We start from the raw sequence: 22,649 nt of genomic DNA on the forward strand, positions 1-22,649 counted from the left end.
GGTGTCCCCAGGTGGCTGGTCTAGAGCTCCTTCTGCTTACCCACTGTGTAAGGATTGGGGTGGGTAGGAGGCCCTGTGTGGACCTTTAGGACTTTCTGCCTGGATCCTTTCTCTGGGCTTATCTCCTGCCGGCACTATGTGCCATTTCACCAGAGGAAGTAGAGTTGCCACCTGGCACCTAGTTTGCAGGGAAGCTGGGGAAAGGTTCTTAGCTCCAAAGTTGACTTGTCAGTTGTCAGAGTGGCCAAGAAGATTTGGGGAAGTTGGGTTGGACCAAATAGCCAGCACCTTATGCTGCTTATGCTGTTCACCCTGGTCTCACCTGGGGACCAACATCATTCTTTTTTTTTCAGTTTATTTATCTATTTAACTATTTTATGTGCATTGCATTAGAACCCCTGGAATTGGAGTTACAGACAGCTGTGAGCAGCCATGTGGGTGCTGGGAATTGAACCTGAGTCCTCTGGAAGAGCAGCCAGTGCTCTTAACTGCTGAGCCTCTCTCCAGCCCCTCTAGCATCATTCCTTTTCCTCCTCCTCCTCCTCCTTCTTCATTTTTTGTTTTGTCTTTGTTTTTTGGGACAGGGTTTCTCTGTGAAACAGTCCTGACTGTCTTAGAACTCACTTTGTACACCAGGCTGGCCTCGAACTCACAGAGATCCACCTACCTCAGCCTCATGAGTGCTGGGATTAAAGGTAGGCACCAACACTGCCCGACTCTAGCATCTTTCTTTCCTTTTCTTTTTTTTCTTTCTGAGACAGGGTTTCTCTGTGTAGCTTTGGAGCCTATCCTGACACCTGCTCTGCAGACCAGGCTGGCCTCAAACTGACAGAGATCCCCCTGCCTCTGCCTCCTGAGTGCTGGAATTAAAGACATGTACCACCAATTCCCAACTTTCTGGCATCTTTCTTAAAAGGAACTTTTCAGATGAGATGGGGTGCCATCACGTGACATGGCCACGAACAGAAGGATGAGGCAGGTTTTCCTTATCTCAATATGAACATGGTTCTTTCTCTGCCATGGTAGGGTGCTTTCTCCCCAAAGCCAGATGAAACAAGGGTTGCAGGTTCCTCTCACAGCCCAGGCCACAGGAGTAGTACCATGCCCGAGTCCATCCTGGTAGAAGTGCACCCAGATGTCCTCAGGTCTGGCTCTAGACTTCCTTTGTGCTATACTGTAGGATGCCCAAGAATCTGGCCCTGAAGCCATCTGCAGGGTGCAGTTGTTTCTGAGACTATTCTCCCTCTCCCCACTCCCCTTCCCTCATCTCGTTTCCCCCAGACTCTCTAGTGCCCAAGATCAGGGCCTGTGTATAGTAGGTAAGCCCTGTATCACCGAGCCACACCCCGAGCTCCATGCTGTTCTTGTCCACAGAATTGCTTCCACACAAGGGGCCTTAGCTCAGCCTTCTCTCTTCTTCCAAGCTAAAAGAAACCAAACCAAACCAAAACAACAACAACAACAAAAACAAACCAAAAAGCCAAAAACCAAACCCTTGAGGAAAAAAATTAAGGGGTGATGTGGGGCTGCAGAGAGAATGTGAGCCTGTTGTTGATGAATTTGGAGAGGGAAGGCGGGGCCCTGGGCCTGTCAATCTCCCAACCTGGAACACTCAGGGTGAAGGGCTCTGAAACACTGGGTAGGAGGAATTGCCATTGTTAGCATCCCCTAGGGCAGCTTATCAGAGTGGTGTTCCCAGCTGCCCTGGGGTGGGGAGGGAGTGTGCCTGCCTGAACACAACTTTCCATCTTGGTTCAGCTGGCAGAAAGGATCCCCATGAGAAGAGTCCATGTCTGTTTCTCCATCTGGGAGGATGTGTATGTGCTCTAGCTAGGTTCCTCCTTGTTCCCTTCTCTGCCTCTCTTACCCCATCTCCCGCTGTGTGTGTGTGTGTGTGTGTGTGTGTGTGTGTGTGTGTGTGTGTGAGGACATGTGCACGTGTGCGTGTGTGGTGTTGGCTTCAGCTGTGGCTGAACTCTGGAGTTTTCTACCTGCTTCTCTGTCTCCTCCTTGTCCCCCATTTTTGCTCATTTTATTAGGACTCTGTTTCCCCATTGGATTCAGCTCTGCCAGAAGCCTGTCTCTGATCTCTCCCTCATACTGGCTCTTGACCCTCCAAGCTGCCCATCTTTACCTGTTAAAGTAGACATAGGCTGCCCCCGTGTCTGTAGACGGGGTGGGTGAGGCAGGAAGGACAGCACCACTTATGTGTCATTGTGCGGGGGCCTTTATGCAGTTTCAGAGTTCTTCTCCAGTGGGCCACCAGAGGACACTCCGTCTGAGAACTGATGAAGATGTTGGTCTCCACTTGGGCAGGGAGGTTGAAAGCTGATGGTAGGCAGAGAAACTCCTAGCTGTATCCATGTCCAGCCTTCCTTTGCTGTGATACCAGCCCCTGGGCTGCGCATATGCTCATGCCTGGCTGGTGACTGCTGGTGGCAGCAGCAGTGGGGAGTTACTATACCCAGGGAGTAGACTCATGAGTACGCTGCCTCACACAAGGTCTCCCTCTGGAAGCACACTCTCATTCCCACCCCCAGATAGACCTGGGGTTTCTCTGTCATTCACCCTCCAACAAAGAGGTGGAGGCTGTGAATCTCCTAGGTTTGCATGAATTCTCCTTGGCAGACTTCAGAAGTGGGCAATGACTACCAGCCTAATCCCTGAATTATGGCATCCTAGCAGGTCAGGGCTCTCTGCCTGCCCCAGTGCCCAGGCTGTGCCTCTCTAAGACTTCAGTGCTATCTGAGTCCAGCCTCTGTGGGACTCCCAGCCTCCTAAGCCTTTTAACCCCTTCTGTACCTGCCTTGGCTTGGATGTGGAAGCTGTGGGGACAGGACAGAGACCCCATTTTCTCTCCTCCCACCTTCAGGTCTCAGGAGGACTCTGGGCAGCCTGCCGCCTGCTCCCCTACCGCTGACTGAATCATTTCTATATTTGGCCAGCAAGCCACGTGGGTGGGGAACCACTGCGGCTGCACTTCTGACAGCTGCAGGGGTGGGGGGCAGGGGCCGTAGCACAGAGGCTAGGCAGGAGGCATGTGCATTCTTTGGGAAAACTAATGAGGTACCACCAAGGTGAGTAAGCCCCGAGAGGGGCCATGTGCCACACCCCGTCCTCTCCCACTCAGGTTCGGGGCCTGCCTCTTCTGCCCCTCCCCTGATGCCCTTTTCTCTCCAGCTGGTCCTCACAGCACTCTCTTCTCCCACAGACCACACCGCCCTCCAGAAACCATGGGTGTTGCTAGACCCAGCTGGGATGCTGCCAAGCTCTGGTGCTCAGTCTAAGACAAGGGCTGCCTCCCAGCCCGGCTCGCCCAGCCTGTCATGGCCACACGCCGATGCTTCCCGCTTGTGTGGGGACACAGGGCACCCAGCCCCAGCCCCGAAAGGTTAAGCCAGTCCTTCTGGCTCCATTCCACAGGGACACTGCAGGCCCTAGGCTTCTTTCAGAGCAAGAGCAACTGATGCCATGGGAGAAACCCCTACCCACCCGTCTACTTGCCTGGCACTGCCTGTTCTGAGACCCACGCCCTGGGTCCTTCTGCAGGTGCCAACCCTGTGAGCTCTCCCCATCCCCTGACTTGACGCTGAGAAGGCTCTGTCCATCCCCATCATGTGTGAGGTGATGCCCACAATCAATGAGGGGGACCCCCTGGGGCCCCCGCACGGTGCCGATGCCGACGCCAACTTTGAGCAGCTGATGGTGAACATGCTGGATGAGCGAGAGAAGTTGCTGGAGTCCCTTCGGGAGAGTCAGGAAACTTTGGTAGCCACACAGAGTCGGCTCCAGGATGCCCTTCATGAGCGAGACCAGCTCCAGCGCCACCTGAACTCCGCCCTCCCTCAGGTAAGGATACAGGCTCTCTCTCCCCAGCTCTTTTGAATTCAACACCTTTGTGCCTTCAATTCCTCATCTATTTGAATACCAGACAGTGGAGTTCACGGAGTATTTTTATCTCCATGTTCCTATGTAAACCCTTTCCCTCCTAAGTGCCACTGTCTAGACGGGCTTTACCTGGAGAAATGAATGCAGAAGGAAAATCCTGCAATGACTGCCAACAATAGGGAGTCCAGACTACCAGTAGGTGGCACCCTAACCTGGAAAGAAACCTCATTTCTAACCGCTTTCTGACCAGAGACCGAGAGTTGACAGCAGTGGGAATCAAGGAAAGCAGAGATCGGAGAAGCCTTAGTGACTGTCTTTTCCAGTTTCCCTCCCATGCAGATGAAAACAAGAGACCTCACACAGACGACTGTAGGCCAAGCTGAACCTCAAAGCCAGGTGCCTTGCATCCCGTTCCGTGGTCTTCAACACCTCCAGTAGCTAAAACTTAACCACCATTTACCGTGCACCTTCTGTGGGCCAGGCATTCTGTAGCGATTATCTCAACAGATTCTCACGATGAAGCTGTCACTCTGTTCTACCAAGGAGGAAACCAAAGCCTAGGGGGATCAGTCAGTTGCATATTGCAGCAGGAGGGTTGTGAACCCTGACCCCCAAGACATTGTCTTGTTCTCTGTTTTATTTCTACTTCACTGCATGGGCTCTGGAAATCTGAGTTGTTTCCTGCTTAGTTGGGTAGCTGTTCAGGGGTGGGGTATAGTGGGGTAGGGTGGGGATGCATAGAGGCTGGAGTCAGAACAGAAGCATGAGTTATCCTGTAGCTTGTGAGAGAAGGTGCAGTCTGCCCAGTCACCGGGTCCAGGGAGGCTGAGATTTGTCTGTTTGTACGTACAGTACTTATGGAATCTACTTGGCCATCCTGCCCTCTCCACCTCTTCTCAGGAAGAGGTGGGTTTGGATGTATTGTACAGACCACCCTGAGCCAGTGGAGATGCTGCTTGGATTAGGAGAGGCAACCCTGAGATGCCTCATAACCTAAACCTCAACTGCAGGTCCTTTCTCCAAATTCAGGGAGAACCAGGGCTGGGTCTGGATTGGTGAGTTTCGACCTAGGGGTCTGGAGTCTTGTGATGGTTTATCACTAAAAACATGGGCCATGGTGGAGAGTTGATAGTGCCCATCACTAACCCTGGGTGATGTATGCAAGGTTACACAGCTGACTGGGGGAGAGCTGAAATTTGATTCCAGGTCTTCCCAACCTTTTTCATTTGAAGCTTCACAGTGATTGACAGGATCTGATGGTGTCTCTCATCACCTACACACAGTGATTGATTGACAGGGATCTGATGGTGCCTCTCATCACCTACACACAGTGATTGATTGACAGGGATCTGATGGTGCCTCTCATCACCTACACACAGTGATTGACAAGGATCTGATGGTGCCCTGTTGAGATGGCCTTTGGGAGTGGAGTGTGAACTTATCAGGAGGTGGCAGAGGGCTGAGTTATGTAAGGGGAGGGAGTCCTGCCCAGCGAAGGTGTGGTGCTTAGGTGTTTCGTGGGTGTTTGGAAACAATATGACACACAGGTGGTCTAGGTCTTAGAGTACACAGAAAAAAAGCCATGAGAGGAAAGTCTGAAAACTAGGAGGAGTTTGTACTTAACTCTGTGGACAGTATTATCCTTTGGGGGATTCTCCTGGCAGCAGGCTATCAGATGGGTTAGAGCTAGAAAGGGGGGGCACAGCATCCTAGGGTAGGGAGACAAGGTAGCTGCCCAGCTTGGGGCAGAGGAGAGGAGAGCATTATAGCCCTTTAGGTATGGAATGGTATCATGAGGTGTGGGCATGCCTTCAAGTCCTTTCTCTAGGGTGTGTGTGTGTGTGTGTGTGTGTGTGTGTGTGTGTGTGTGTGTAAACTGAGGGTCAAGGCAGCATCAGACTCAGGCTTCAGCTTCCAGATAATGAAATAGTTATCTTTCCTTCACTTTGGTTGTGGCCTTGATAGAAAGGTAGTCATCAAGGGTGAGAAGCCTTCTGTTTCTCCTGCTCTGCATTTTGGTCCCTTGCCACTTCCTTCTGTCCCTTTTTGCCTGGTCTGCAGTGACAAGGGGGTACTGCTTTGAGAATTCTTCCTGTGATTGTGAATTCTTGGTTTTTAAGGGGGCTGCAGAGGAGGGTGGGGCCCAGCCTCTATAGTATGTTTAGGCCACAGGGTGCTGCTATTCATCTGAAAATGGATTTTGGGATGGTATGGCGTCACCAAGTCAGTGGAATGTGATGGGCCTGGAACTCCAAGACCAGGCACTCTCACTAGTTGCTCATCCTCATAGAAGAGCAGGGGTTTGGAGAGTTGTCCCTAGGAAGGGACAGTTAGTGTATGCCATCAGATGCTGGACCGTAACCCTGGCCGACATCACAGGGCTGTGTGCCCTTCTGCTCTCATGTGGGTGGGCCCTTCAACCCATTTGTTTCACTGGCCATCTGCAGCTTGCAAAGTCACGGGGACGGGGTGGGAGAAAACTCCTGGGAATCACGCACGTGTGAACTTTCTAGCACCTTCTTTTCTCCTTTAACTCCCATCAGTTTCTTTGTGGGCCTCATTCCACGAGACACGCAGTGAGTAGCCTGCCCTCCACGACTCCAAAGGAGATGGCTAGAGCTGCTGGAGAATCACAAAGACTGAGTGGGGGGGAGAGTGTGTCTGGCCACTGAAGACTGGAGAGGCAGGCCGTGCAGCGCAGACTTGGTGTCTTAATCATTTCTGTGTAGTCCTGTTTCCTGGAATCCTAATATGTTCTTCACCTTGAGAAGCTCACATCAGCTGCAGGCTTCCTGCCCTGCAGTGGGGACAGGCTGGGGTCTGAGGGAGGTGGGCAGGTAGAAGTGAGGGGCAAATAAGACAAGCCTACCATATATTTGGGTGTTCAGGGCACCAGTTGGAGGTGAATCCCATGAACTGTGGGGTCTGGGGGGACTTTCAGGAATTTGCCACTTTAACTCGGGAGCTAAGCATGTGTCGGGAGCAGCTTCTGGAGCGGGAGGAAGAGATATCTGAGCTGAAAGCAGAACGGAATAATACAAGGGTAAGTAAGGGGTGGCCTTGTGTGTGTGCACTCCCTGACCTAAATACAGAGCAGGCAATGCCTTAGCTAGACGGGCTCTGCCTCCCATCCTGGGGCCATGGGAAGACTTCTTAGTCCCCTGTACTGGCTTCTTATTTGTGGTTCCTGGGTCATAGCAGGGATGAAGTTCTGGAGAAGAGGCCAGGGCAGCCAAGCTGGGGTCTGGTGTTGAGGACATTGTACTTTGTGATTCTGTGGGCCTTGCTTTGTAGCCCTTGGGGCACATGTCCATGGTCCTCCCTCCTACCTTCCCCTGCTCTCTGCCAGCTGCTTCTGGAACATCTGGAATGCCTGGTGTCCCGCCATGAACGGTCATTGCGGATGACGGTGGTAAAGCGCCAGGCCCAGTCACCTTCGGGTGTCTCCAGTGAGGTGGAGGTGCTGAAGGCTCTCAAGTCACTATTTGAACACCACAAGGCCCTGGATGAGAAGGTACCCACCCGCTCCGCCCTTCTCCCAGTCTATCCAGGCTTCCCCGAGTCACCTGCGCTCCTTCCTGGGCTCTCAGCACCCGCTGTTAGGGAACTCGTCTTCCAGAGCCCCTCCCACCACTGGCCTAGTTTCCAGTCCTACTAGGTTCTCTCCTGAACCTTTGCCTCTCCACAGGCCCTATGCCTGACAGTAACAGACCAAGTCTATGCTGCCCCAGCCTGAGTTCTGTGGGGATAGCTTTCTTCCTCCATCTCCCCCTACCCTGGGTAGGTTCGAGAACGGCTCCGGGCAGCACTAGAGCGCGTCACCACCTTGGAGGAGCAGCTGGCAGGAGCTCACCAGCAGGTAAGCTGCCTGGCTGGGTTTGCAGCTCCGAGACACCCAACTGGTTACCTACCCTCTTTGCTTCACTGTGCCCCTCCTCAGAGTTCTGCCTGCCCCGACTGGGGGCCAGGGGTTGAAGCTAGGCCAGGCATGTCTTCCCAGGAGGCATGGAATGTGCCGGAAGTCTCATCTTTGACTTACTGGTTTTTTGGGGGGTGGGGTTGGGGCTGTGTCCTATAGGTATCTGCCCTGCAGCAGGGGGCAGGAGCTCGGGATGGAGTGGCAGAAGAAGAAGGGACCATGGAACTGGGACCAAAACGCCTGTGGAAAGTGGGTAATGGGGAATTGGTTAGCAGGAGCCTGCATACCCCAAGACAGGAATGAGAAGTTCTGCCCCCCTGGGTTCAGTAGGAAGTTGCTTAGATTAGATTTAGGGTTCTCAGCAGAATTGCCACTTCTCTTTCCCTCCTCACTCCTTTGCAAAGTAATCTAAGGATTTTCAGTTTTGTGCTAATGCACATGATGTGCGTGTCCAGTGTCAGGCAGGGTTCCTTCTAGCTCTGAGCCTTTCTTTCCCTGATCTGCCCCTTCCTGGGTTACAAGAGGTGGAGCTAAAAGGAAAAACTAGAAACAAGAGATAACACAGGAGAGCAAGGGTATTCGTCCATTATCAGGAGTGAGCTACTAGGCTCGGTGGGAAGAAAGAGGACCTGGACCTGAGCTCTAATGTGGGGGCAGAGCTATGACCTGTGGGCATGCATTCCTTTCTCCCAGCCTCCCTGGGATGGAGCAGGGTGGGGTGTGGGATTCCCTGCCTCTTTGGCTGATGGTTCGCTGTCCCTGGAGGAGGACACTGGCCGGGTGGAAGAGCTACAAGGACTGTTGGAGAAGCAGAACTATGAGCTGAGCCAGGCCCGTGAGCGGCTGGTCACCCTGAGTGCAACTGTGACTGAACTTGAGGAGGACCTGGGTACAGCCCGCCGAGACCTCATCAAGTCCGAGGAACTGAGCAGCAAGCATCAGCGGGACCTGCGAGAGGTGGGCAGGGGCCCAGGCCTGCTCTCAGTAATCGCGTCCGACTGGGTACAGGTGTTGGCACTGGGGAGGGTGTGAAAAGAGGTCCAGGCACAGCTGGGGAGGGTTAGACTGAACACTTGGCAGGGTCCCGTGTGAGGAGGAAGAGGGGAGGGTTGGGGCAGGGCCAGAAACTGACAAGAGGAGTACAGATCGCGGCCCTTTCTGGGCTACGGCAGCCAGGTGCTAGTCCCGGAGGTGCAGATCTGAGACGGGCAGGGAAAGGCTGGTGACCTTTCTTCCCATACCCTCTGCTCTACCCAGGCTCTGGCTCAGAAGGAGGACATGGAAGAGAGAATTACCACACTGGAGAAGCGCTACTTGGCTGCCCAGCGAGAAGCCACGTCCATCCATGACCTCAATGACAAACTAGAGAATGAGCTGGCCAACAAGGAGTCCCTGCACCGCCAGGTAACTCCTGCAGGTGGAGGGCGGTGACATGGTACCTGACCCTGGGGTCCTGATGGTCATGTGGAAACTATTTGTTGGTGGCCTAGGAGCCCTGGGGATCTTACAGGTCCATTTGGGAAAAAGAAAGTCAGGCACCTTGGACAGAAAAGAACCAAGATTGTTTTGGTCGGTCACCTGCTCCCTGCTGAGGCTTGGTGATGGGGGTGGACCTAGCACTCCGTCTTGACTTGCTTTCTTCTCTGTACGGCCAGTGTGAGGAGAAGGCCCGGCACCTGCAGGAGCTTCTGGAAGTGGCAGAGCAGAAGCTACAGCAGACGATGCGCAAGGCAGAGACTCTGCCGGAGGTGGAGGCTGAGCTGGCTCAGAGAATTGCAGCCCTCACCAAGGCAAGTGGACCAGGGGCCTGAGGTCCTCTACCATCTCCTGTGTCCTAGGTTCTTGTGGGGCCAGGCAGGGTTGAGGAGCGTGGGAGCCGCATCAGGCTGGGGCCAGGGAGTTGGTCCTCAGTGTGAGACATCATGAAGCACACTACCTTTTGTCTCTCTCAGTTGGAAGAGTAATCCTTGCCCCCCATTACCTCTCAAGGCAGAACTGCCCCCCCCCACTCCCAACTCCCCCACCTCCCTTTTCGATACAGGGTTTCTCTGTGTAGCTCTGGCTGTCCTGGAACTCACTCTGTAGACCAGGCTGGTCTCAAAATCGCAGAGATCCGCCTGCCTCTGCCTCCCAAGAGCTGGGATTAAAGACATGTACCATCACTCGGTTTAGGGAGAGTCCTTTAAGGAGAAACCACTACAAGGATGCAGAGTACTTATATCATTATTTATACCATTCTGATGGATACATCTTTTTGTTTGAGGCTTTAGGATTTTCATCTCTGGAAAGATGAAATCCAAGAGGAGATACCATCAAAATCTGTGTGTCCCTGAAGGGGAAGCAGGTAGAATTTTAGGCTGAGCACATCTTTCTTTTGAAAGAAATTGAAGAATTGAGCATTCTAGACATAGAGACCATCTCTGGTAGCTTAAAATGAATCAAAGGTGGATATAATTTTACCTAATGGAGAGGTGCCTTTGTGGAGCAATGATCTCTGAGAGACATGCAGGCTGGAAACCAGTGGGCTTTGGAAGAGAGAAGGAAATGCGTGGACCTAGACATATGGTAGTGTAATCAAAGAATTTCGGAGTCTTGATTGGTGGGAAGCTCTGGAGGTGGCACTGATGTGTGATGACTGTGGCTACCTCCAAACCCTGGGGAAGAAGGAACCTTGAGCATGAACGCTTGACCCAGAGCCTGAAGTTTAGAGACTTCCAGTGGGGCAGATGGCCCTCCAAGGACAGGACTCACAGTCTTGACTGTGCCTCTGAAGACCTGGGACCCCATCTGCCCCTGTCACTGACAGACTCTATGACCTCTCCCCAACTGGGCCGCAGTGTCCTGATCTCTGTGATGGTGGAGTTGGCTAGGGTAGTCACCATGGTCTTTCCAGACCTAGAGTGGGGCACTAGATTTAAGTTACAGTAGAGGATGTTGTGTGTGGGATGCTGAGCAAAAACTGACAAGAAGGGGTGGGCTGAAGTGAGTAATGTGTTCAAGTGAGTCATAGCAGGAGGGTTTTAAGGAAGGGTTTCCTGACTGTAAGAGATGCAAAGTTCTGGGTACCTTGTCAACAGACACGGCAGGGTTTCCATCTCTGGAGATGACGGCCAGGAAGGGAGAACTTTCCACCTGGGCTTGTTTAGTAGTAAAGGTAACAGCCACAGTGAGGCCAGCGTATGGCATCCTTACTGTACTTCCATGTTTACCATGGATTATTCCTTTAGACCCTGTGAAGATCCAGTGGGCATAAGTTTTAAAGTTAGCTCTGAGCAGGAAGGAAATGGGAAAAGGAGACAACAGTTCTGCTCCAAGATGATAGGAGAGAGCTCGGTTTTTGTAGCACCTGTGACCCTGGTCCCCAAGACCACCTTGACACCAGGGTGTGTGGCAAATGGGGCCTGAGCAGAAGGAACAAAGACCTCCAAGATGACTGACTGTCCCTGCACCTAGGCCGAGGAACGTCACGGCAACATTGAGGAACATCTGCGGCAGCTGGAAGGGCAGCTGGAGGAGAAGAACCAGGAGCTGGCAAGGGTGAGGATGCCCGTCACTCATCTTGGCCTCCTCTCTGTCTCCAGGGCGGTCTGTGGAGCTCAGAAGAAGGGCCAGGGCAGGGGAAGAGCTTGCCCAGGGGCAGGAGGTGGCTCACAGTTAGGGAGGAGCTGGTTCAAGAGCTGGAGAGAAGAGTCCCAGAGGGCAGATAAGGGGACAAGCGATAGGCATAGAAACCAGGTGGAAATGGATGGTTCTGGAGGAGGGTGGTGAAAAGCCTTGAGATGGCCTAGTATAAGATGAGCGGGCTGTGCAGGTGCGTCAGCGGGAGAAGATGAACGAAGATCACAACAAGAGGCTGTCAGACACCGTGGACCGGCTGCTTAGCGAGTCCAACGAGCGCCTGCAGCTCCACCTCAAGGAACGCATGGCTGCCCTGGAGGAGAAGGTGAGGGGTCTTGGGTAGGCTGGGTGGGCAGGGTGAGCATGAGGCTGTGGCTGCCTGAAAGGGCTGAGTCAAGGTGGAGCCCAGTTGACTGGAGTGGGATTGAGACGTGGCAGTTAGCGTGTGTGGTTGCTGGAGGTGGTGGGGTATATAAAAGCACAGGGTAAAAGGCCACCTGGGTCACGGCTGAGGAAAGCAGGAGCGTTGCTGGCCAGGGAGGGCCATGCTGTCCTGGAGAGGCAGGCTGAGAGTGGGGTCACTGGCCAGTCAGGGCCCCTGGCTCACAGCTGCTCTCCCTCAGAACACACTGGTCCAGGAGTTGGAGAGCTCCCAGCATGACATAGAAGAGCTGCACTGCCACAAAGTACCCAGCTGCTGCCTACCCTGCCTGTGTGCGAGGGAGGCCCCAAGCACAGTGCCTGGTGGCCACACAGTTGCTCTATGCTGGCTTCTCTCAGTTCATGCGCACACTTTGCCATTGCCCTCCACTGTTGCCCAACACAGTAGCTGCAGACCATACATGCACTTTATCCATACAGAGGCTAGAGAAATGGAGGCCATGGACCTAGGCCACAGCGTTGGCTCAGACTCTGGGCCCACCGAAGAATCTGGTGTCTGTAAGGAAAGGGTCCTACACGCTGGGAATTTGTCCTTAGCCGTGTGTGGCACAATAGCCTGGTCACCACACGCTGCTGCTTGGCTTCGTTTGCCTTGCATTTGTCTGGTGTCGAGGGTTCAGCTGGCTGTAGCACTTTTCTCTGGGTTGGGTCCACTTCCGGCCTGGCCCCTTGCCACTCTCTGCTCATCTTCCAGTCACACCTCTTTTCTTTGATGTCATCTGTGGCCCCTGGCTGTGGACTTTGCAGTGCATTCTTCTACTGTCCCCAACTCTGTTGCCCTCTGCGCCCCTCTCTGACTTCCACTCTTCCCTCCCTGCCCCTCCCTGGCCCCGTCCCACCCTGGTCTGCCTGGCACAGGGACGCCTGTCTGAGGAGATTGAGAAGCTGCGCCAAGAGGTGGACCAGCTGAAGGGTCGAGGGGGGCCGTTTGTGGATGGCGTCCACTCCAGGTACTAGAGTGGGGGATTCAGTGCATGCTGGGTTATGGTCCTGGATGGACCTTCTGAAAGGAGATCCCTCACCAATACACTGCCTTCTATTCAGGATGGGAAATGGGCTCGGAGCGCTTGGCCAGTCCTTCAGCTCATGTGGGCACTTAGGAAGGGAGCACATGTCCTCTAGGCGGCGCTGAAAGGCAAGGAATCAATGGTTCTCTGCTCTGGGAGTAGGCGGTGCTTCCTGGCTCCTTGCCAGAGGCTGCACGCGTGCACAAGTGCATACACGATACACCCTTGAAAGGTTCGCTGAGCTACATGCTCTCCCCTATCCCACAGGGCCCTCTGTAGAGTTCACCACCTACTGTAGTTCTTTTGAGAGACCATTTTTAGGATTGCTGTTGAGAGCCCAGGACCACCCACATTCAAGTAGGAGACAGTGGACAGAGAGACATCAGGGAGAGTAGAATGGGGCAGCAAACTCTCCTTCCTGTTGGGAGTAGAGATGCCGTGTTACTCCTGTGGCCGTGGCATCCCCTTACCCGAAAGCATTGTAAGGCATGGTGAGTGGGGCTTGCAGCCACACTTTGTGAAGCAGTTGGCATTGAACTCACTTCTTAGCTCAGCGAGGTAGGATGAGGACCACTGCTACATGTTCTTGGCTCCTGGCTGTCTCTGTAAATCGGAGTCTCTTAGACACGCTGTTCCCTTCAGTCAGTGCTCTTGATGTCTCAGGGAAGCTGGCATTCGCTATTAGGAAGGCAGTTAGGAGAAATATACATGTATGTGTGGATGGGCAGTGTTTCAGAGAGGGAAAAGGATGCTGGGCTGGAGGTGAGAGGCCTCTGGAGGTCTGAGGTGGTAGCCATGTAAGTTTGCCAGGAATTCTGCTCTTGTATAAGGAGGGGGATGGAGAGAAGGGAGTTAGGATAGTCCTAATTTCTCCTTCCCTGCTGGTTGACCAGATGGAGCAGGCCCTCAACGAATGAGCACACCAAGCCCTTTGCTACTGCTTGCTTTCCTTGCTGACTGGGAATTCTTGGCTTTGCCTGTAGAATCACTAGATTCTTCTCAGAACTGAGGTTGGGGAGCTGCCTAGGTGCTCCGTCTTTCCAGGAACATGGCATAGATTGTAGGCTCTGTTGCTTCTCTGTATTAGACGCCATCAAGGTTTCTGAGCTGAGAACACAGAGTAGGAAGTATCACAAAGGAGGCTTCTAGATAACCCAGACACTGTTCCTGGGACCATAAACTCTTGTGCCTGGATTTTACACGTGGGGCAGCCAGAATGGATTCTGTAACCTGAACCTGTGATGTAGCTTCAAGGTTCTCCAAATCTTCCTGGGGATGCAGATGGCACATCAGGGTTGAATGTTAGCCAGGTGTTCGGCTCAGATTATCAGGAAACCTGGAGAGAGTTGCTAGAGAGAAGACCGAGAAACAAAGCCCCCAGAGTTAAAGGCTCTTAGCACTCCTCTCTTTGGATTCCTTTTCATCCCCCAGGCCAAGAGCCCTCCTGCGTGGCTGCTGTCACAAAGCCTGAGGTCCTCTACTTGAATGTCACTCTGACAGGGAGCTCAGCTTTTTGAAAGCATCCTAATCTACTTCTTGCCTGGAGAAGATCCTACTTGTGAAAAATGGGCCACAGCTCCGTATAGCTTTTCCCCTGGGTCAGTTGACCCCTGAGCACCAGAGCATAAGTGGGGCCTTGTGTGCTCCCATGGCAGCTCTTCTGATGTTTGGGACAGCTGTGTCCCAGACCGCTTCTCTCCAAACTGGTCATTCCCCAGTCGCTGGGCCCTCTAAGTGTAAGCTGGGGCCATCAATCTTCAGGGCTTATCTTTTCCCTCTTGCCACTCAAGGTCGCACGTGGGCAGCGCATCAGATGTGCGGTTCTCTCTGAGCACAGCCACACACGCACCCCCAAGTCTGCATCGGCGCTATACAGTGCTGAGGGAAGATTCTGCCAAGGTAAGGGGTGGAGGGATGTGTGTGTGGGTCTCCCTGGGGAATTTGGGGTTAGTTCGGCCGTGTGTCTGGCTCCAGTTACACAGACGACTGGCGTGTGGTGCAAAGCCTTGCCCAGCCTTGTCCCTTGTTAATGACAGCTGCAGCCTTGGAGTTGGGGCTCTTGTCAGCTGCAACAGCTGTCATCCCCCCTTGCCTCAGCCTCCTGGGGGGCAAGAGGTAGGGGTGGAAGAGGGCCAGTGGTCCCTGAGGCCCCCACTACAGCATGTGTGCGTGTGCCTGGGTGTGCACTGTTCATTTCTGGTGGCCAAGGGGGGGGGGTGGCAGGGGTAAAATGGAATTAACAAGCTTCCTGGAACAAAATCATGGCTTATAGTGGAGAGGAGGGAGAGATGACAGATTAACTGGCCCTGGGGAATGGCACCTGAGAAGCAGCTGCCAGTTTCTGAGCTGTCCCAGGGAGATGGGTGGGGGGTAGGCGGCGAAACAAGATAAAGAGCAGAGGAGAGCCACTGCCCTCCAATTGTTAATCCTTGTATGTTCTAGAACTCTAGAAGGCATGGATGGACAAGGAGGGAACACCTAATCTGATGGGGGAAAATTTGTCTTGACCTCTAAATTTGATGTGTAGGTGTGTTAGTATACTTGGAAGGCTGAGGCAGGAGGATTGTGAGCCATTTGGAGCAACATGGCAAATCCCCATGGGAAGGAAGGGAGGGAGGGAGGGAAGGAGGGACGAGAGAATAAAAGAGAAAGCAGGCATGCAGGTGGACATGTAGGGAGGTAGGCAGCTGGAGAGCTTGGAGGGAGGCAGGTATGTAGGGAGGCAGGCAGAGAGGCATGTAGGGAGGAAGAGAGGCATGTAGGAAGGCAGGCAAATCTGATCACAGTCTGAAGGCCTCTTTCTTTTCTACCCCTCCTGACTTTACTCTGCTGTTTACAACCAGGAGCTCCTTGCAAAGGAGATAGCAGCTAGAACATAACCCCGAGGGGGACACTGGGGCCTTGGGTCAGCGAGAGTGTGTTAGAGCCCTCTCTGGCCATTTTTCAGTATGGGATGAAGGTAGGCAGGGTCCTACTGCCTGGCTATCTGGGGATCTTATTGCTGCTCCTTTTGTTTGCTAAGGACTGGAAGCCATCACCGCTGCCAGGGGTGTTGGCCACTACCACCACCACTGCCTTTGACAGTGACCCTGAGATCTCTGATGTGGACGAGGATGAACCCGGGGGCTTGGTGGGCACTCAAGTTGATGTCGTCTCACCTGGTGGCCACTCTGATGCCCAGACACTGGCCATGATGCTGCAGGAGCAGCTGGATGCCATCAACCAGGAGATCAGGTGGGATAGGGGCGAGGCTTGCAGTGCCTGGGAGGATGGGCCTTTGTGTTGGGACACCCAGAGTAAGTATCGGCTCCCGTCCCTTCTTACAGCTTAGGGCCATAGTCAGGGATGCTCTGTGGCATCAGGCAAGGGTTTAGACTAATCCTGACCCCAGAGGGGCAGGGCTACAGATGACTCTAGGTGACATGTCTCCTCTCTAGCCCAGGAATTGCTGGATTCAGGAAGATGGAACTGTCTGTGCTCCTGGTATTCAGTTTGGCTGCAACAAAGCCAGCTAAGGGAGGGAGCTTCGTCAATGTTATGGTCATCTGGGAGGGGTCTAGTGACTTGTTCAAAGCCACATATTAAGTGGATGAACCAGGATCCAGATTGAGGCAGAAACTCCCTAGTGCCATGCCTTTCATCTCTAAGGAGACGTCAGAGACAGGGGAAAGTTGTCAAAACCCTAAGCGTATCCTACCTTTTTAATGAGCTTCTTTCTGTCACTGTCATGCAGTGAGGTGAAGTTGACAGGCTGATGAGGTCGGACTTTCAAATTTGAGGAGTCAGCATCAAGGCACACAGGCCAATACAAGACCCCCGTGTTCAACTCTGCAGAGTAAAACTGTAGGGGCAGCTGCAGTTCCTGCTCACAACCACCTTTTTTCCCAAAGAAAAAGGGCATCTAAACAGCTCCAGGGTGGGAAAGGTGTCCTCTCAGAGTGAGGACACGTCCCTCTCTTTGAAGCATAGTCACCATCTCTCTATCAGTGTGTGTGAATGTGTGTGCACACCTCTCTTTGAGTGCCTCCAGGCACGACACACCATCTCCCTGTTTCCCTGTTTGGTCTCCCCTGACAAAGATGAGTCCAATAATGGTGTCTGTTGAGAAAATGCTCAAGGTCACTCCTGTAGCTAGTGCAGGTCAGGGATGCCCACTGAGTTCATTATAGTGCATTAGCACAGTGCCTCCTTCCCAGAAATGGCGTTTGCTCAGCTGGGAAGGTGGGGCCTGTGGGTATCGCCCACCTTTGGTACCAAGGTGGCGGCACCTAGCAACGCCTCCGCTTGGTCTTCTGAGCTAACGGTCGGGTCTGGTTTGTTGCCCTGCAGGATGATCCAGGAGGAGAAAGAGTCCACTGAGCTTCGTGCCGAGGAAATTGAGACCCGTGTGACCAGTGGCAGCATGGAGGCCCTCAACCTGACACAGCTTCGCAAGCGCGGCTCCATTCCCACCTCTCTGACTGCCCTGTCCCTGGCCAGTGCATCCCCTCCACTCAGCGGCCGCTCCACACCCAAGCTCACGTCTCGAAGTGCTGCCCAGGATCTGGACCGAATGGGGGTCATGACCCTGGTGAGTCTGTGCACCGATCGAGAGGCCCTGTGAACCCTAGGCCTGTGCTGGGGAGTTTACACGGGAGGCCTGATCTCTCTCCAACCCTCTGGCACCCTTTTCCCATGACATGGCATACTAGGTCACCAGGATGCCTTTCTGGGTAGGAGAGGGTTTGTAACTTCTCTGCTCCCTCCCTTGGATGACCACAGAAGGTTAGAGCCATGCCCATTGTCCAGCTGCTTACTCTTCTTCAGAGGGAGCCATGATTTATCTTTCCAGGTTCTCCGTTTGCTGTGGTACATTTTCCAGGCTGGTGTGAGCCCTTGACTCCTCTTCTGTCACCCTAAGCAGGCTCGCCCTTTCCTCTTTCTCTTTTTCAGCCCAGCGACCTAAGAAAACATAGGAGGAAGCTGCTGGTGAGTACTTCCTGGTACCCAGATACTAGCGGGTTACGGCTCCCAGGCCCTCCCCTCTGGGCTTCTGCCCCCAGCCCTGGGGTCTGAGTTGACCTTGAGAAGCCACAGGGCCTCTCTACTGTTCTCCGATCTCTGCCTTGGCTGGGCTGGGTAGGCAGGCTCCCCTGCTCTCTCCCTCTACCCCCTGACAACCCCACTGTCTGTTCAGTCGCCAGTGTCTCGGGAAGAGAACCGAGAGGATAAAGCCACCATAAAATGTGAGACTTCTCCTCCTTCCTCACCCAGGACGCTGCGGCTAGAGAAGCTTGGCCAGTCAGCCCTGAGTCAAGACGAAGGCAAGAGGTAAATGGGGCAGGCTGCAGTCTGGTCTTTGTCCCACAGCCTCTGAGGGGCTGCATCTCACCTGCTACAGGTGCTTGACGGCTTCATTTCTCTCTGGGACACCATCAGGCGTGGATGTTCCCACATCTTCCTTGGTCACCTGCTTTGGTCGTCACGCTCCCTCACCCCCACCCACCCCAGCGCTGATACTTAACCCCTTCCTGAACTCTCTTACTGTAATTGAAGTGTATCTCTTCTTATCCACTCCCTCCCGCCTGTCATACTGTAGTGCCTTGGAGGGTCAAGACAGCAACCCCAGCAGCAGCAACAGCAGCCAGGACTCGCTGCACAAGGGTGCCAAGCGCAAGGGCATCAAGTCATCCATTGGCCGCCTGTTTGGGAAGAAGGAGAAGGGCAGGCTGATCCAGCTGAGTCGGGATGCCACAGGCCATGGTCTCTGCCCCCTTCACAGCAGAGGGCTGGGCGGGCATTGGGGCATCCACAGCAGGAGGGAGGGTCTGCTTCTGCCCAGCCTTGCTCGCCTGTCTCAGGCTTATAGGTGTGAACCAAACACCAACAACTCTCGACTGGAGAGATGAGGTTTTCTTAGAGCTGGGTCATGCTGGGCCGGTTACCTCGTATGGTGGCATGCCACAGTGGGGAGTCTGTATGGAGTCAGAGTTGGCTCCCTGCAGATGTTTCCACTCTGGAGCGTCTCTGGTGTGCCTTATAGGACCTGCAGGGTAACTGTACTAGCTCCCTAAGAGTTGGGTCCCCTCTAGATTTTACTTCTAAGTCCATCTGGTTTTCACAAGACTCAGGATGAAATCTGCTTTGTTTCCTTACGAGGGATTGAATTCAGGGCCTCCTCCATACTAGACAAGTGTTCTACCATTGGGCTTTGTCCAGAGCCTTTTGTTTATTTTAAGACTGGGTTCCACTGTGTTGTCCAAGCTGGCCTTGAAATGCACTCTGTATTCCACACTAGCCTTGAACTTATGATATTTCTGCCTCAGTTTTTCAATAGCTGGGATTATAGGCCTGAGCTACCAGCCTGGGTCTAATTATAACTTACGTGTTTTTTGTTGTTGTTTGTTTATTTGTGTAGGTGTGTATGTATGTGTGTGTGTGTGTGAGAGAGAGAGAGAGAGAAGGACAGAGAGAGAGAGAGAGAGAGAGAGAGAGTTGCTATGTAGCCTTGATACATAGCATAATGTATCATGCTATGTTTGTTACATAGCCTAGGATGGTCTTAAACTCGTGGTAAGCCTCCTGCCTCTGCATCCTGAGCACTGGGATTGCAGATTCTCTGGCCTGGTAGTTTTTTTACTGGACAGGAGTGATCTTCTGTCATCACGTGGCGGTGCAAAGCTTTGGGCACGCTTGGCGTGTGGAAGGCACACGATAAACGTCTGCTTTCCCCTTCCCTTGTTCCGCCCCTCCTTTCCTTTCCTCCCCTTTCTCTCCCTCCTTCTCTTTCCATCATTGCCCCAGTCATTGGTTCACACATCAAGTAACCCCAGTTCAGCACAGTACAAGGGGATGGTGCCATAGCTCTTCAGGAAGCCTGGCAGCTGATTAAAAGTGAAAAACCAAGGAGATTATTCCCAAACACTGTGCTGTGGAGATGGCCAAGGTGCTTCAGGACCCAGCAGTAGCTGTGGAGGGTCTGGGGACGAGGACAGGTTTTTCTTCCCTGGGCAGCTCTGCAGCGGAAGCTTGTGCGTTTACTGAATTTAGCTAAGACAAGAAGGGGATACTGGGAGAGGGTGCAGCTTAAGGAGGGAAAGCTGCAGAGAAAGGGCTGTGCGTGCCACTGTCTGCTCCAGTAGAGGAGGGAGAGGTGGAGAGATGGGGGCAGCGGAATGGATGGCTAACCCAGGCCAGCTCCTGATAAGAAGAGAGTGAGAAGCCCCCCGGAGCAGTGGGAACATTGCTGAATCAGAAGGAAGGAACTTTTGGACCTAAGTGTATAATTAGACCTTCCCCGACTTCACATTCCAAGGAAGGCGTGAATCAGAACACAGCTATCTGAGTGAAGAGGAGGATGGGGAGGGTGTGTGTCTCTGCTCCAGATGTGAGAGCCTCAGCCTGGGAGTAAGGCAAAGCACGCAAGAAGGGTGTGTGGAGCCAGCCTCAGGAGGGTCTGCTTGGTGGCAGAGGCATGTCGTGAGAAGTTGTGTGATTTCTTGCTCCTCGCACAGTACTGACACCTAAGTAGTTTCTGCATTCTCCACATCTGGTGCCATGTGAACCAGAGTGGCCAGGCCTACAGTGACTTTAGGGACAATGCCCTTTCTCAGGAATTCTCCAGAGTCTCATCATGAATCTGGGAGATCATTAATAGAAGAGAGTGAAGAGTGTTCCCCTTTGTAGTCTGTGCAAGTGAATGCACTTGATGAAAGAGACTGATATGCAAAAGCACACCCAGTGTGTGTGTGTGTGTGTGTGTGTGTGTATGCGTGTGCTGTCAGTGCACATAGAGACTGTTGGGAAATGAAAGCGTGTGGGGGTGAGCACAGAGAGAGACAGAAAGGCAGAGGAAGACAGACATACACATGGAGAGAGAGAGGGAGAAAGGGAGAAAAAGCGGGGTGTGCATGCGGCTAGAGATATTGCCCAAAACTTGTTTTATCAAGTCAGGATAGTTATTTCTGAATTCTTGTCCATGTCTATTCATATTTACCCAGGATGTAGCTTAGAGAAGTCAGGGGCTCTGCCTAGGGTTCTAGAGTGGGACAACTCTGGTCCGTCTCTCTGGAAAACACTCCTAGGACTGAGGATCCCCAGGGGATAAGCCAACTGGTGTCACTCTGGGGCTGCCTGGAATGTGGAGCCTTTGGGAGACATCCCTGGGAGTAAGCAGGAACCCTTCAGACTTGGCTGGGGTGCTGCTCTGTGCTGAGGAGGCGTCTGCTGCTGCTTCTTGGTTTCCTTGGCCCAGGCCAAGGCAGAAGCAGAGTGGCTGCTGACATGCCCATGTCTTCCTTTCCAGTTCTGCTCACAGACTCGGAGCTCAGTCTGCAGGAACCAATGGTGCCTGCCAAGCTGGGAACCCAGGCAGAGAAGGACCGGCGACTGAAAAAGAAGTAAGAGCCTCTGGCCAGGTGCAACTAGGGTGGCCAAGGCCCCCAGCCACTTTCCTTACCATGTTTTGTCATAGACTGAGCTCAGAGAGACAGAGCCCAGCAAGGCTCAGCCCATGTGGGCACATCTGAGCGGTCCCGAGTTGAGAGCAGGGTCTTAGGTTGATCCTAGGGAACAGGAAGCAAGAGGGCTGTTGGAGAGTAATCTGACCCATGGTTCTCTTGCAGGGCACATGGAGATGGCTAAGTCAGTGTGTGTGAGGTGTGAGAGCACTGTGGGCATGGGGGGTGTTCCTGCCCCACTTGGAAGTTTCATATTGCTTCAGGCATAGAGCAGAAGAATTCAAGGGTGGGAAGCTGGGGAAGTACGAATGCCAGCTCCTGGCCCAGCCTGGAGTGGTCTCCAGGAGTCAGCCTGGTTGAGAGGGAAAAAAAAAAAAAAGACTAGTGAGCCTGTTGTTCCTCCCCCAAGACACCAGCTACTTGAAGATGCTCGCCGAAAAGGAATGCCCTTTGCTCAATGGGATGGCCCCACGGTGGTCTCCTGGCTGGAGGTGAGCCTGGGCAGGGGAGACACTCTGGGATCTGGAGGGAAGACCATGTGGGGTAGGTTTGTTGGTCTCCCCATCTCTACCCAGGTCAGGATAGTCCTCTCTGAACTTAGGTCTCTTGTGTCTGCTCTTGAGGTTTGCTTTGCATCTTTGTTTGGTGAGATAAGGACTTCTGGAGCAGCAGGCATGACGTCCCTATAACTTTACCAGAGTGTTTCTCCCAGATGAATACGTATGTGCCATGCCAAGAAAAAGGGAACACATTACAGAGGCATCAGCTTTCACAGGCAGAATGACTCTTCCAGCAGGGTGCACTAGGAGTAACCACCCAGGTGATGCTGAGTATGCTCCATGTCTGCAGCTCTGGGTAGGGATGCCTGCCTGGTATGTGGCGGCCTGCCGGGCCAATGTCAAGAGTGGTGCCATCATGTCCGCCCTGTCAGACACAGAGATCCAGCGGGAAATTGGCATCAGCAATGCCCTGCACCGGCTCAAGCTCCGCTTGGCCATCCAGGAGATGGTGTCACTGACTAGCCCCTCAGCCCCACCTACCTCCAGGACTGTGAGTAGCCTCCTTCACCCTCACATCTACAGAGGTCCTGATGTAGTGTTTTATACAGTCTCCCATTGGTCTCTAGGAAGAGGGGAGCATTAAGGTCTTTCTTAACTTCCCATCTCCACAGAAGGCTCTCCCTGGTCTTCAGGAGAGTACAGTGTCAATTCTAGGAGGATCCCAGGGGGTCTGGTTCCCTGCCTCCCATGGACCACCCATAGGCTCCATCTCTCCATGCCTGCCTGGCAATAATTGCATTTCAGATCTCTGGAGAGTTTCTAGGATGGGCTGCTTAGA

At 53.3% G+C, this 22,649-nt stretch overlaps 1 protein-coding gene across 6 annotated transcripts in view; it reads left to right on the top strand.

Moving 5' to 3' along the window:
* Ppfia4 (PTPRF interacting protein alpha 4) overlaps positions 1–22,649 on the top strand; it is a 46,549-nt gene that overhangs the window by 7,456 nt on the left and 16,444 nt on the right. For 5 of the 6 annotated variants that reach the window (XR_002383453.2, XR_002383455.2, XM_040739032.1 and 2 more), the window contains exons 2-21: positions 3,212–3,849; positions 6,830–6,931; positions 7,238–7,402; positions 7,673–7,747; positions 7,967–8,056; positions 8,573–8,764; positions 9,065–9,211; positions 9,463–9,597; positions 11,261–11,344; positions 11,619–11,750; positions 12,725–12,816; positions 14,664–14,772; positions 15,896–16,107; positions 17,203–17,443; positions 17,806–17,841; positions 18,050–18,183; positions 18,452–18,615; positions 21,158–21,251; positions 21,721–21,802; positions 22,161–22,361. Coding sequence is in view for 3 of the 6 variants with exons in the window: in XM_040739032.1 (XP_040594966.1) it covers positions 3,616–3,849; positions 6,830–6,931; positions 7,238–7,402; positions 7,673–7,747; positions 7,967–8,056; positions 8,573–8,764; positions 9,065–9,211; positions 9,463–9,597; positions 11,261–11,344; positions 11,619–11,750; positions 12,725–12,816; positions 14,664–14,772; positions 15,896–16,107; positions 17,203–17,443; positions 17,806–17,841; positions 18,050–18,183; positions 18,452–18,615; positions 21,158–21,251; positions 21,721–21,802; positions 22,161–22,361 (2,721 nt within the window). In the remaining 3 variants the exon portion in view is untranslated. The remainder of the gene's footprint in view (positions 1–3,211; positions 3,850–6,829; positions 6,932–7,237; positions 7,403–7,672; positions 7,748–7,966; positions 8,057–8,572; positions 8,765–9,064; positions 9,212–9,462; positions 9,598–11,260; positions 11,345–11,618; positions 11,751–12,724; positions 12,817–14,663; positions 14,773–15,895; positions 16,108–17,202; positions 17,444–17,805; positions 17,842–18,049; positions 18,184–18,451; positions 18,616–21,157; positions 21,252–21,720; positions 21,803–22,160; positions 22,362–22,649) is intronic. The other variant, XR_005874356.1, reaches the window with a different exon arrangement.

Source organism: Mesocricetus auratus, unplaced genomic scaffold (genome assembly GCF_017639785.1).
Source record: "Mesocricetus auratus isolate SY011 unplaced genomic scaffold, BCM_Maur_2.0 Super-Scaffold_100676, whole genome shotgun sequence".
NCBI lineage: Eukaryota > Metazoa > Chordata > Mammalia > Rodentia > Cricetidae > Mesocricetus > Mesocricetus auratus.